Here is a 14,684-nt window from a genome sequence, read left to right as displayed (position 1 = left end):
CCACCCCAACCAGACACTAAGAAGAAGGCATTTAGTTCACTCTGGTCACATTATTGGATTTCTGGGTAATGAAGTCCTGACATAATTTCAGACAATTACCATCTAATCTACATACTATAGTGCAGCTAAAAAAGTCCGCTTTTCCGTCTCCACCTCATGAAATCTTTGTCTGGCACTCTGTCACATTGTGTAGCATGACCATTGAAATCCACTGGTACAGGGTGGAATTCCATCCTGTTTGTATGTGGTGATGGTGTATAGTTCTTTCTGAATACAAAAAAACAATGTGATTAATGTATCACTGATACCCCGTTCACACCAGGCGTCCAATCCAGAGTTCAGGTCTGAAAGTGGCTTTGGTGTGTGAATTGACAAAAGAAGGGTTGAACATGGGTCAAGTAACCCTGGTCCGACACGGGCCGCTGGTCTGAACGTGGTATTAGTGTGTATTGGTGTCTCACACACAGACTGACCGACCGACCGACAGACAGAGAGAGAGACAGACACACAAACTGACAGAGAGAGACTGACCGGTCTCGGAGGTCGTCCAGGCAGCGTTGCAGGTGGACCTCTCCGGCCGTCACCAACACGTGTTCTCCAGTTTCCTGGATCAAAACCTCGGCGCAGGGATCTGCCTGGTTCAACAGACGCATGCCACGCACCAGCTTTGGCATCTCACCTGACACGCACGTGCACATGCACAAACACACACACACACACACACACACACACACACACACACACACACACACACACACACACACACACACAAGGGTTAGAGTGATGTATCAGGGATGCAAACACATGGAGAGTGAAAAAGGTGACAGAAACCGGAGCAGACACAAAACCTCAACTGATTCATGGATGCACAATATTGGAATTTCGCTGATATATAATATGCTGATATTTTCCAACTCTTTTGGCCGATTGTCGATGCTCATATATTTTATACTTTATATTTTTTCCACACTTAATTTCAGAAAACACCAAGTCTCTCCAGTAGTGGAATAAACACATTATTCTGTCTACTCTCTTAGCGTGATGGCCCACTGGCAGATGCAGAGATAAATACAATGTTGTTCACATTCACTGGGCAAAATAAGAAAACTACCGTACTTTGGCGTCGAGCATTTTAGTCAAGCATGGAGCATTTGGGCATCATTATTTCATTTTGAAGCCTTGATTGGCTGATATACCGTGCCAATATCGTGCATCCCTGAACTAGCTGGCATGGTGGAGCAGTGGTAGCGCTGTTGCCTCACAGCTAGAAGGTCCTGGGTTTGATTCCCGCCTGGGCGCTGAGAGTGTCACCCCCCCCCCCCCCCCATGGCCCAGGTGGGCTATCTCGTCAAAAGGGCCTTTCTGTGTGGAGTTTGCATGTTCTCCCCGTGCTCCCCTGGGGGTTCCTCCATACAACATCAGTATGGACCCCCACTAAAAACACGCAGAAGAGCGTCATCTGACCAGTGACGACAACATCTGAAGCTGGTCACAAGAAAGCTGCCCACTGCTCCTGGCCTGCCCCCCCCTGGAGGAGGGACAAGCCTGGATGGCTTAAAAGCAGAGACAATATTTCACCGGCCACCATCATCATCAGCATGTGTGTGTCGGGTTGTCGTGTGATAATAAAGACGGGTTTGTCCGACTTTGAAAAAAAAAACTGATTGTAATGATTCAAGCATGCATGTATATACTTAATCGTTATTATTATTATTATCCTGGGTTTCAATGGAGAGTTTTAGTATCCCATGGCCTAAATGCTGCTTCAGAGGCTTTTCCAAGCCATGGCCTCATCATCAGATCATCATCATCATCTCATCATCATCGAGTCCAACCCATCTCCACACTCACTGAGCCTGTCTGCAGACGGAGGACTCTGAGGTGGACTAAGCTCTTCCATATGGAGGCCTGGGTGCTGCTCTCAGCTGCCCACAAAGAGCAGTTGGAATGTGGGAGTCACGGCTAATCTGGGTCCCTAGCATCCCTACTGTGTGTGTGTGTGTGTGTGTGTGTGTGTGTGTGTGTGTGTGCGTGTGTGTGTGCGTGTGCTTCTGGACACTTACTTGGGTGTTTGGGCTCGATGGCCACCCGCACGATGGGCGTGGCCTCAAAGTTGAGGGGGATGAAAGGGGGGCACGCGGCGGAGGTGGAGATTGTGGCCGACTTCAACACACACTCCTCCAGACCTGCGATACCTGGAAGAGGACGGGACAAGAGTGGAGGAATCGTTATGTGGGATGATTTGGGATTGAAAGACCCACCTAATAAAGTCAAAAATGTGTTTTTCTTCTTGTTACAGACGGTTGGATATTTGAGCTTCACCGTGCAGAGGGATGTCTGTGCACAGTTTGACACTTGAAGGCTGTATCCACAATCGTGTCTGCTCAAGTGTAACGCTTCTCTGAGCTCACTGAAAAAGCAATTTTCAATTAGCATGATTTGTGACATCACGAACGGGGGGTTATGGGGGTACGGTGGCGCAGTCGGTAGCGCTGTCGCCTCACAGCTCGAAGGTCCTGAGTTTGATTCTCGCCTGGGATGCTGTGGGTGCTGGAGTTGTGACGCCCCCATATCTTCAGTGCCTACTGCCCAGGGGCCGGTTGCACCAACTGGTCTTACACTGGTCTTAAGCTAAGTTGGTCGTAACTTTACGACCTACAGCTACGCCGGTTGCACCAAGACGACTTAAGCCTTATTTTCACTACGACCAGGCGTAACTCCTACGCCTCGTCAGGAGGAGGCGTAGAGCCTGCCTGTAACAGAGATCTCCGCGGAGACCTTTTTGACCGTCATCGTCGTAACATCGCCAGTTCGCCGTCTTTGAAAGCACGACGTTAGATTATAACTAACTACTTGTGTGGCTTAGCCTTCCCAAATGTTGGCGTTAATTATTTTAGAATTTAATACATAGAATTGGGAACGTTACATTCAATTTCGTTCAGACTGCCTGATACTAATGGGCGCCGCCATTTTCCCCCGGGGCTTCCACAGGAGGAGGGGGGTGGGAGGAGGGAGGGTGTAGTGACGCACATACAGTAGTGGGTGACGGCGCGAGGCACATGTGGGCCAATCAGAGGGCATTCCCCGACAATTCACATGAACGCGCATTGCTATGACCAGCGTAGTTAAGACCAGAGTAAGCCGTGTTGGTGCAACAGGCGTAAGTCCATGGTCTTAACTAAGACCGACGTAGGAGTTACGACCAGGCATAGTTAAGACCAGTTGGTGCAACCGGCCCCAGGTGGGCTATCTCGTCGAAAGGGCCTTTCTGTGTGGAGTTTGCATGCTCTCCCCGTACCCCCCAGGGGGTTCCTCCGTACATAAACCCCCCACTAAAAACATGCAGAAGATCGTCATCCGACCAGTGACGACAACATCTGAAGTTGGTCCAATGATGGTCCAATGATGGTCCCCGGGCGCTGGAAAGAAATAGCGACCACTGCTTCTGGCCTGCCCCCCGGAGGAAAGGACAAGCCTGGATGGGTCAAATGCAGAGGACATATTTCACCGGCCACTGTCAGCATGAGTGTGTGTTTGTGGCCGCATGCATGTGTTGTAGTGTGTTCGTGTGACAATAAAGACGGCTTCGGTCTGAAATCGTGTTTTATTTTATTTTATCGAATACTGGAGCCAATCCCTGTCCATTATTCGGCAGTTAAAGCCCATGTATGCTGTGATTGGCTAGTTATGTTCTAGATCACCCTGATTGGTTGCTTTGGATAGAGTATTTTATATACATCTTAACACGTTGAGTGCCAATGACGAGATATCTCGGCTTACAGAATCCAACCGTTGAGTGCCAAAGACGAGATATCTCGGCTTAAATTTTTTTTTTTTTTTTTTGACGGTGGGACATCGATCAACCCCTTTTACGTCTCCTATACCAATATTGGAGGAAGAGAATGTGTATAATCTATTTTACCGACCAGCTAAGTGGCGACAGTGCTCTCCCGACAGAGAGAAAGCCAACCAAAAACAGCCGCGGGAGGAAGCCATTCTCAAGGAAATGGCTTGGCGATTTTACAGTCATCAGTCACCAGACTCGCCCGAGAGCGGCCGCGCCAGCAGCAGCACACCGAGAGCGGAGAGCGGTGCTGGCGTGGGGGATTGCAAATTTGCATAATAGATTATGGGTGAAACACACTTTGAAACATCCGCAGAAAGGCCAGAATCGCACGCATTCCGAAAACCCAGAAACGAACGAGCCTCATTCTCATACTGTAGGCGAAAACGCTTTCACGCTGCTGCACACCGGCGCACAACGGTGGGGGGTTCCAAAAATAGACTGGGTGGGCAGCATAAAGCCTAGAATCGCACAAAGCTTCATCAAAGCTCTTAACCGAAAATCCAAGAAACGATTGAGTCCCATCCACAGTCCACACTCGCCGACGAGGGGCCGCCAGAGAGGGAGGCTGCTCACTGCTCAGACAGGCAGGAGAAACTGGCTTGTGACAAACGCCACCAGACACGCCCACGGAGGGAGGAGTTTAAAGGAGAGGGTGTTCAGAACTATATTGTTCAGATGTCTGATCTCTCACTGATGCCAAAAATAAATGGTTAAAGTGACTGTTCTGCCTGTTTGATTGAATTTCACAAAACTGCGATTATCTCAGCTTCCTGTCTCACACGCTCAAACCATGCTGTACTCAACGGCTAATATCTACATAACTACTAACTCTACAAACTAACTCTTTTAGACAGAGAAAGCACACATTCTATTAGTACTTTTGTGAACTTCGTGTTCACAAAGTCCAAGCAGAAAATTATCCTCGGCTCTTGTAAAATGAGCCAGAATCCTCAAAAAACGGCTTGGCAGAAGCTACCTACAGTAAAAAAAAAATGGCTGGCAGTGAATGTGTTAAAACGTGACTTTAGGGGGTCTTTAAAAATATTCTTTAAATGAAAAAGCAGGATGTATGAACACGTGTGTAATCATAACTTAACAGCGAGAATAGAGAGAAGATGATCAAGGAAATTGGAATCTATCTTGATGCTCTCCCTCCAAGATAAACACACACAGCCAGCCGCCTACAGCCAATATATTGTGCCAATAATCAGATCTGGTCCAGTCAGTGTCATCCTGATGGATATGATGCAGGTTGATCGATCCCCTATTGATTGTATTGATCAACTGATCAATTCACTGGTTGTCTATGGGAAGACCTTCACCTGAATTGATGGATGACGATGCTTCAGAATCAGAATCAGAATTATTTTATTTGCCGAGGGCCCGAGGTATGTTTTCACATACTAGCAATTTGGTGTAACATTGTAACAATTGTAACAATGTAACATTGATAAGAACAAAAAATATGAGACACAAACAAATAAGATATAAAGTTATTATACTGTTGTTGTTGTTGTTGTTGTTATCATGGGATTTAATGTAGAGTAAGTATCAGTAATCACAGTCTAATTGCGGTTTCAGCAAATGTTCCAACCTGACAAGAATAAACTCCTTTGGGAACGTTTAATACTTCTGAATTTTATGAACATTTCTGGTATGAAAAGGCTCATTTTTAAAGATACTGAATGTTGGCACAAAAAATAGCAGCTACCAGCAGCTTCAACCCAAAAATATCAGTATCAGCCTACAAAAAGCCAAACTGGCCAAACACTCCCACACGGCATTTTTGGATCATTCAGTCCACGATGCTCGAGTCAAGAACAAGATTAATTCAAAGGCACTTAGAAATAATAATGTGTAGGACAGGTTACTGCTTTATCAAAGCTGCTTACTCATTTGTGGTGAGAAGAACCCTGATAGGATCATTGGACCGTCTATTGAACTGTATTTAACCCATTGATACCTGATGCAGCATTTGTGTGTGTATCCCTTTAAGACCTTTAAGAGGTCTTAAAGGGATACACACACAAATGAGGGATATACACGCAAATGCTGTATCAGGTATCAATGGGTTAAGAGCTGAGGTGAAGGTCTGGACATGATGACAGTTCCCCGGCATTGGGTGAAAGAGCATTTAAAAGATATTTTCTGATTGTATCACAGCAGTTATGTTCTAAAAGCACAAATAAATAAACACACCTACACCTCCAAAAACACCTCTCACAACTCTCTCGGGAAGGTGCATCATTTCTGGTGTTTGTTTGAATGCTGTGCGGCTCTGCACAATGTGATTGGCTGGGGAGCGACACACACCCCCACGTGGGTCTCTACTGTTCAAAACGTCGCAGCCCAGAAATGTCCCGACCACAGCAAAAACAATGAGAGAATAGAAAAATACAGACAGGTAGCTCGCAAGGCATTATGGGACACGAGGAGGAGGGGTTATAAGCCTCACGTGCTGGCCTAGTTAATCGGTTCTTCTCTCCGAGCCGAGGGCAACCCCGTGCAGCTGTGCACGCTAGCTAGCGCAAAACGATGCTCGTTAGCTAGCCCGTGTCTTCATGCTGTGTTGTGCGTTAGTGGGATGAGGGAATAAATGGTCCATGCTGTGCTGGATCCAACAGAGATCGACTTCTCTCCTCATTCCTGCGTCTGTTACAAAATAGTTTTTTTAGGAGAATACAGGGAAATTCTGCATAGAATACCTTCAACATTAAATACTGACGAATGAGTGCTGATTTCACCCATTAGTTGTAGCCACTAGCCAGAGCCGTGTATATAGAAGAGTCGCGACATCTCCATTCACTCCAATGGACCAGTTTTTTTTACTCTCAAGAGTTCCAGGAAGTAAGGTCCTGGATTAAGCAGCACTGTCGAGTTGCAGCAAAATGGACAGTTTGTGTTGTACTTTGAAAGTTTTTTTTTTTTTTTTTTAGAATCAAATTGTACATTATCAGCTTTATTTTAGCATACAAAAGTAGCGCGAGACCCCTTCCTGGCTGTTCATTGGCTAATAATGACTCGTGCATTTTGGACCTGCGCTGACGCCACTCTCTCTCTAAATTGCTCTGGTTGTAGCCACTGGGAACACATGATTGAGCTCATATCTATCAGACCCACCAGTACTAGCAGCTGTATGAGTGCAAAACCCTCGCTAAGTAACGCTGCTACACTCAGCATTTGTTGGAGTTTTCCCACTGATTTCGTTCGGAGGGCCGCTTGGACTCTTCCAAATCCAGCTAATGAAGCACTCAGTGGAGCTGTTTGGTGGTGTCCATGAGGTCAGAGTTGCAGAGTTCCTTCAGACAGCGGTAATAATGGAGTCGGTGGCACTATGCAGATCAAATGACATGATCGGTGTGGGAGGCTGACATTGTTAGCACTCTCTTTGTGCTGCTGTACCATTCATTACAAGAGAGCCGGAGTGGAGCTCCGCTCGCTTCTATGGACGAGCCGGAGCGCAGGAACACAGGAACACAGGATAATGAGACAGGTGGGAGAGAGGGAGGGAGAGAGGGAGGGAGAGAGGGAGGGAGGGAGGGAGAGAGGGAGGGAGAGAGGGAGGGAGGGAGGGAGAGAGGGAGGGAGAGAGGGAGGGAGGGAGAGAGGGAGGGAGGGAGGGAGGGAGAGAGGGAGGGAGGGAGAGAGGGAGGGAGGGAGGGAAAGAGGGAGGGAGAGAGGGAGGGAGGGAGGGAGGGAGAGAGGGAGGGAGGGGAGCCACTGGATGTGAAGAACAAGAGGACCAGGGGAGGAGGTGTCGAGCATGGAGAAGACCTACATTAAGACATGGCATATCTTTTTCACATGCAGGCATACTAACTCTTGTTAAATGTGTCGATGGCAGAAAGTCAGAAAGAAAGAATCAAAGTCACGGATACAAAGACAGGAAGACATATTGGTATTTTCAATTGAAATCGATTTGGGCAAACGGCGTGGTTCTGCAACGACTGGGCTCCCCCCCCTCCCATGGAGATTATCCTACGGACAATTAAAGGAATTTTACTTGACATCTTGCATCGGGGTTTTCCATAAGCGTCGGCTGCCATTAGCCATTATTCAAACATTTCCAGACGACTACTTTTTGTTTCAATTAAAGTCACCGTCATAATCTAAAGATTCAAGCAGCAGCAGCAGCAGCAGAGTAGCAGCTCAGCTCGCCCCCTCCTGCCTCCTGTGTGAACTCCAGGTGTGCTTGACATGCTTGTGATATAATGTCGACTGGATAGCCCTCATTGTTAGGAAGCTAACGAGGTAGGCTATGCTACAGTACACCAAGGTTCCAAATACATTTGATAGACAAAACAGCCATTATAGAACCGTGCACATTTGCGATTCAATAGCGCTAATTAGTAGGGCTGTGGCGATTCACTTATCTCCCGATTCGATACTATCACGATTCTTGGGTGCCGATTCGATTTATATTGCGATTCTTAAGTATTGCGATTCTACGATTATTGCGATTCGATATTACGATTTATTTTTTATTTTATTTTTTCAGTTTGTTTGCTTTTTTACACTAGATTAGAACATGGGAAAAGTTGAATCATACACTAGAGACTGTATATTATATATCATGAGTAGGGCTGGGCGATATAGTTAAAAACAGGGGCGGACTGGGATCATAATTCAGGCCGGGCATTAGAAACCAAGCAGGCCAGGCCGATATGGGCCGACGCGCGTGAAATTTGGGCCGTTTGAAGCCCAATTTGGGCCGTTTGAAGCCAGATTTGGGCCATTTGAAGTCCAATTTTACAATGAGATGCACCCACTTTAACCCTGAAGTGTAATTATTACTTCAAACTAACTAATAAAGTAATAAAACCACTAGTAAACCAGTAGGCGGCGCCTGGCCTGCTGTTCAGTGAGTGGCCTGACTGCAAGCACCCAAAAAAAAAAACATTTTTTTTTTTTTTGCGATTATCGATTCTGGAATAAAAGATAGATTCAAAAAATCGTGACATTAAAAATCGCGATACTTAGGTGAATCGATTTTTTCCCCCCACCCCTACTAATTAGTAACGTAACGTTAAACGAGAATATCGCCTCAACTCATTTGGAAAGCACTCGTACTTGACTAACGTTATCATCACCTGTCGTGCTCTCAGATATCTCACCTTGCTTAGTTGTGATATTATAATTAGTGGAAAATCTTTTTTTTCTGGACAAATCGAGGTATAGCATTCCCAAGTTTGGTATACATTTGATTGACAAAACAGGCTTTATAACAATGAATGTTTGTGATTTATTTTGAAAGACAAATTCCTTGTTTGTAACATGATTACTCACTTTGGCTATTAAAATGATATTTTTCTTGCCATAAGGGTATGCAAGATGTAGACACACAAAACCAATACAGACAATTCCTGAAGCAATTTCTATATTATACCCCCCCCACAAAGAAACGATACACACAGCCAGACACACATGCTCGCAGGCGTGCGCACACACAGACAGACAGACAGAGACACAGACACACACACAGACAGAGACACGCACACACAGACAGAGAGACACACACACACACACACACACACACACACACACACAGAGACACATACACACACACACACACACACACACACACACACACACTCACCCCGCAAAAAAGACACAGTCACATACAAACACAACATGAACCTGGGAAATAAAGAGAGACCTCGGATCACGACTCAAACAAGGCTGAGACATTTTCAGGTTATTACTGTACATGGCAATCTGTTCTTCATGTGCTTTCTTCTTTTGTGAAAGAAAGAAAAAAAGAAAGAAAGAAACAAATTCCAGCCCTCTGCCATCCTGCATTTCAAAATATGCCCCCCCCCCCCCCCCCCCCATCGCCCCCTTTTATCATTTAGCAAATAGATACGCACGGACGTCAGTTAAATAAATTAAATAAGGTCTGTGGTTAACAAAAGTTGATGAAAGAGCGAAGTTTGTGTTCAGCAGGATAATCTTCACAAACGAGGTCCACTTTTATGACTTTTGAAGCATAAATACATTTTTTACGTGATTTTCAGAAAACGCTTCAAAAGATCATCCTCGTATGGACCATCAGCCCTGCTGTCTGAGGACTAACACTGACTGTATGGACCATCAGCCCTGCTGTCTGAGGACTAACACTGACTGTATGGACCATCAGCCCTGTTGTCTGAGGACTAACACTGACTGTATGGACCCTCAGCCCTGCTGTCTGAGGACTAACACTGACTGTAGGGACCCTCAGCCCTGCTGTCTGAGGACTAACACTGACTGTATGGACCCTCAGCCCTGCTGTCTGAGGACTAACACTGACTGTATGGAGTATGGACCCTCAGCCCTGCTGTCTGACGACTAACACTGACTGTAGGGACCATCAGCCCTGCTGTCTGAGGACTAACACTGACTGTATGGACCATCAGCCCTGCTGTCTGAGGACTAACACTGACTGTATGGACCCTCAGCCTTGCTGTCTGAGGACTAACACTGACTGTATGGACCATCAGCCCTGCTGTCTGACGACTAACACTGACTGTATGGACCATCAGCCCTGCTGTCTGAGGACTAACACTGACTGTATGGAGTATGGACCCTCAGCCCTGCTGTCTGACGACTAACACTGACTGTAGGGACCATCAGCCCTGCTGTCTGAGGACTAACACTGACTGTATGGACCATCAGCCCTGCTGTCTGAGGACTAACACTGACTGTATGGACCCTCAGCCCTGCTGTCTGAGGACTAACACTGACTGTATGGACCCTCAGCCCTGCTGTCTGAGGACTAACACTGACTGTATGGACCATCAGCCCTGCTGTCTGAGGACTAACACTGACTGTATGGACCCTCAGCCCTGCTGTCTGAGGACTAACACTGACTGTATGGACCCTCAGCCCTGCTGTCTGAGAGGACTAACACTGACTGTATGGACCATCAGCCCTGCTGTCTGAGAGGACTAACACTGACTGTATGGACCCTCAGCCCTGCTGTCTGAGGACTAACACTGACTGTATGGACCATCAGCCCTGCTGTCTGAGGACTAACACTGACTGTATGGACCATCAGCCCTGCTGTCTGAGGACTAACACTGAGTCACTGACTGTATTGTGTGTGTGCTGTGCAGCATTGGGTTTGGTTCACTGTCAGCTTGCTTCACGTTATGGGTCTTCTTAGGAATAACAGAGCAGACGTAGCAGTGCAGTCTCTCAACAGCGTTCTTTCCTCCCTCCCTCCCTGTGACAGGAGTAGTGAACCGGGCTATATTTACAACCATAGACTGCCCGCTAACTAGCTGAGGATGTTGCATAACATTGGCTGGGCTGTGACACTATTCAGAAGGTACAAACCTCCCAGGAATAATTCAGGTATAATTGCAATATTTTGGTTTATACAGCCAGGGTATCTGTTTCAGGGAAAGCCCAATCTAGGATTTACACCCTTTTTAATGCTACCTGGAATTTGAATTTAAGACCCATTTCAAAACAAAATATTTAAAGAAACAGACTAAAGAAACAAAAGATGGCCTATGTCTTCCTGAAAATGGGTAATGGAAGTGACAAAATCAACATTTTTGCTTTCACATATTTATCATGCCTTAATTGGTAGAACGGAGGGGCAACGAATTTAGAATTTGCGAATAATCGTTTATCGAGATTGACTTTTATTATTGAAAGTCGAAAATTGTTTATTGACAATCTTGTCTTAAAAAGTATGTTTCCCATTGTTTTTACCGGCGCCTGTCTCTTTAAGAGCAGCAAGTTTGTCCATGTGACGTTGCCGTAGCCGCTGGCTGCGCACTCACTCACGCAAGCAGCATTAGCGACAGACAGTAGCACCCAGCAGCTCCTTGATAGAAACAGTAGAAACGTCGTAGAAATGGTGTCTACATTACACATCAACACTCAGGCACAAGGAAAAGGTTTCAAGGCTCATTACGGCATAAAGAAAAGCTGATATTCTGTCTACTGTTCCATGGGCTATCTCGGCTTCATTCGAGAAGCTAAGCTAACATGGCTAACAGTCTGGGTCTGTGAACGTCAGTAGAGTGCCAAAGTCACCCCCTCTCTCCATGGGATTTCATTCACCATTTTTCCCTAGACCTGGCGTAAAATGCTTATAACATTTGTTTTACTTGGTCAAACCAAGCGATTCAACTATACTTAGAATCAGGGGAGACCATATAACATTTGTTCCCTAATGTTTTTTTTTAAGACTACAGTATCAGACTTTTTAAGGACCTGTGGATACCCTGGCATAACGGGTATATAACCAGCCAGGGTGATTAGCAGTCTCCCTACCAGGGCTGTGCAGAGACCCTTAAGAGGGGCAGGGGCTCAAAAGTTAAAAAAGGGCACAATACCACGGTGCGGGGCAGTTTCACTGTTGCCGACTCACCAGTCAGTGGGAGCTGGGCAGTGGGGAGGATGGCGAAGGCATGACCCGCCCATCCCTGCCTCTGATTGGCGCAGGAGACGAGGAGAGATGCAGAATAGGATAGCCAAGCGAATGTGATTGGATCAACAAAGTTTGACGCTAGGCCAATCAGAGGCAGAGAAGGGCGGGTCATGCCTTCGCCATCCTGGGAAGAAATTGATCGTGCACGTCACAGAGACGCAGACGATTACTTAACTTCTGGTTGAAAGGTCAACATGTGTCAACTGTCCGGACATTTTATTGATTGCTAAATTGTTATTTATTGTTATAAGTTCTTCTTGAAGGGCGCTGGGCATGTCTTTACTGTCAAAAATGTGCAGAAGAGTGCTACGCAACACCAAGTCCTTGTAGTGGTGCTGGTCCACGGAAGAACAAACTGAGGTTTTTTAGTCTCATGAGAGACAGAGATGTAGCCGCACACACTATAGTCAAAGTGCCAATATTTATTGAGGGCACAGAGAAAAGGAAACCAACGTTTCGGCAGCAAGCTGCCTTCTTCTTTACTGTCAAAAATAACATAAAAAAATCCCCCCTCGCAAAAAGGGCACTTTGGGCATCAGGGGAAAACGGGCAGGTGCTCGGGCACCCCTAGCACCCCCCTCTGCACGTGCCTGCTCCCTGCTTTGAGGAAACCTGAGGCAAGACTGAAACTGCATGACACGCACGCACGCACGCGCACACACACACACACACACACACACACACACAGGGGACCAAGCCTGGTTGTGTCCAAGTACAGAGCTCAGGATGACTCAAGCCTGAAGACATTTCCTCCAACCACAAGTACAGTTGGCTGCGACTCGGGTTATATAAAGAAGATGTTTTTCCCCCCTCCCCCCCCCCCCCCTCCCCACACACCACCCCAAGACCCCCCTCCCCCTCCCCACACACCACCCCAAGACCCCCTCCCCCTCCCCCTCCCCACACGCCACCCCAAGACCCCCCTCCCCCTCCCCCTCCCCCTCCATGCCCTAACCTCCTTTCAACCTGGCTCCCAACACGCAAAGGCTGCTTAACGGAAACGGAGAGGGAGTATGAAGAGAGGCCCCAGCACTGGACTGGAGCACCTAAATGAATTGGGAATCCTCATTAATCTTTTGGTTGCACCTGTGTTTGGAAAGATATGGTATTGTTACACGAGGGCTGGGAGCTAACGGTATAGGTAGCTAACATTGTTGGCTAAGCTTTAGTGATTAGGCTGGGTGGGTGATGATAGTAGGCACCATGCTAACACTTTAGCATACACTATGCTGGGTGAGAGTAGGCTTCATGCTAACACTTTAGCATACACTATGTTGGGTGAGAGTAGGCACCATGCTAACACTTTAGCATACACTATGTTGGGTGAGAGTAGGCTTCATGCTAACACTTTAGCATACACTATGTTGGGTGAGAGTAGGCACCATGCTAACACTTTAGCATACACTATGTTGGGTGAGAGTAGGCTTCATGCTAACACTTTAGCATACACTATGTTGGGTGAGAGTAGGCACCATGCTAACACTTTAGCATAAACTATGTTGGGTGAGAGTAGGCTTCATGCTAACACTTTAGCATACACTATGTTGGGTGAGAGTAGGCTTCATGCTAACACTTTAGCATACACTATGCTGGGTGATAGTAGGCACCATGCTAACACTTTAGCATACACTATGTTGGGTGAGAGTAGGCTTCATGCTAACACTTTAGCATACACTATGCTGGGTGATAGTAGGCTCCATGCTAACACTTTAGCATACACTATGTAGGGGGATAGTAGGCTCCATGCTAACATGTTAGCATACACTATGTAGGGGGATAGTAGGCTCCATGCTAACACTTTAGCATACGCTATGTTGAGTGAGAATAGCCTAGGCTCCACACTAACACTTTAGCGTACACTATGTTGAGTGAGGATAGCCTAGGCTCCATGCTAACACTTTAGCATACACTATGTAGGGGGATAGTAGGCTCCACACTAACACTTTAGCATACACTATGTTGAGTGAGAATAGCCTAGGCTCCACACTAACACTTTAGCGTACACTATGTTGAGTGAGGATAGCCTAGGCTCCATGCTAACAATTTACCATACACTATGTTGAGTGATAGTAGGCTTCATGCTAACATGCATACTGTACATTATGAGAGGTGTGAGAGAGAGAGAGAGAGAGAGAGAGAGAGAGAGAGAGAGAGAGAGCAAGGAAAACACACATTTGACAGAGGGAGGTCCACCGCTGGCCATATAGGGTATCTTAAAAAATATGACAAGTATAAGTATAATATGACAAGTAAGACATTATGATAAATGTAAATGTAAATAATAGTGCTTGAACTAGTAGCAGGGACTACTTTCTCTGTTCCAGCGAGACTTGGCGCATGACTTGTTTTGTTTCCATAGGAAGTGTCAGTGGTGGGCAATGGAATGTACTGTACAGCTAAAAAAAATCACTC

The 14,684-nt window shown here is 46.4% G+C and overlaps 1 protein-coding gene and 1 pseudogene across 2 annotated transcripts in view; one reads left to right on the top strand and one right to left on the bottom strand.

The window, feature by feature from the left end:
- LOC310799849 overlaps positions 1-14,684 on the top strand; it is a 449,550-nt pseudogene that overhangs the window by 188,408 nt on the left and 246,458 nt on the right. The window lies entirely within an intron of this gene.
- efl1 (elongation factor like GTPase 1) overlaps positions 1-14,684 on the bottom strand; it is a 137,398-nt gene that overhangs the window by 37,099 nt on the left and 85,615 nt on the right. The window contains exons 17-18 of the mRNA XM_083662225.1: positions 2,064-2,195; positions 532-679 (exon numbers count right to left, since the gene is read on the bottom strand). Of these exons, the coding sequence (XP_083518351.1) occupies positions 532-679; positions 2,064-2,195 (280 nt within the window). The remainder of the gene's footprint in view (positions 1-531; positions 680-2,063; positions 2,196-14,684) is intronic.

Source organism: Poromitra crassiceps, assembly GCF_964638095.1.
Source record: "Poromitra crassiceps genome assembly, chromosome: 28".
NCBI classification, from domain to species: domain Eukaryota; kingdom Metazoa; phylum Chordata; class Actinopteri; order Beryciformes; family Melamphaidae; genus Poromitra; species Poromitra crassiceps.
This window is presented reverse-complemented; position numbering and strand designations above follow the sequence as displayed.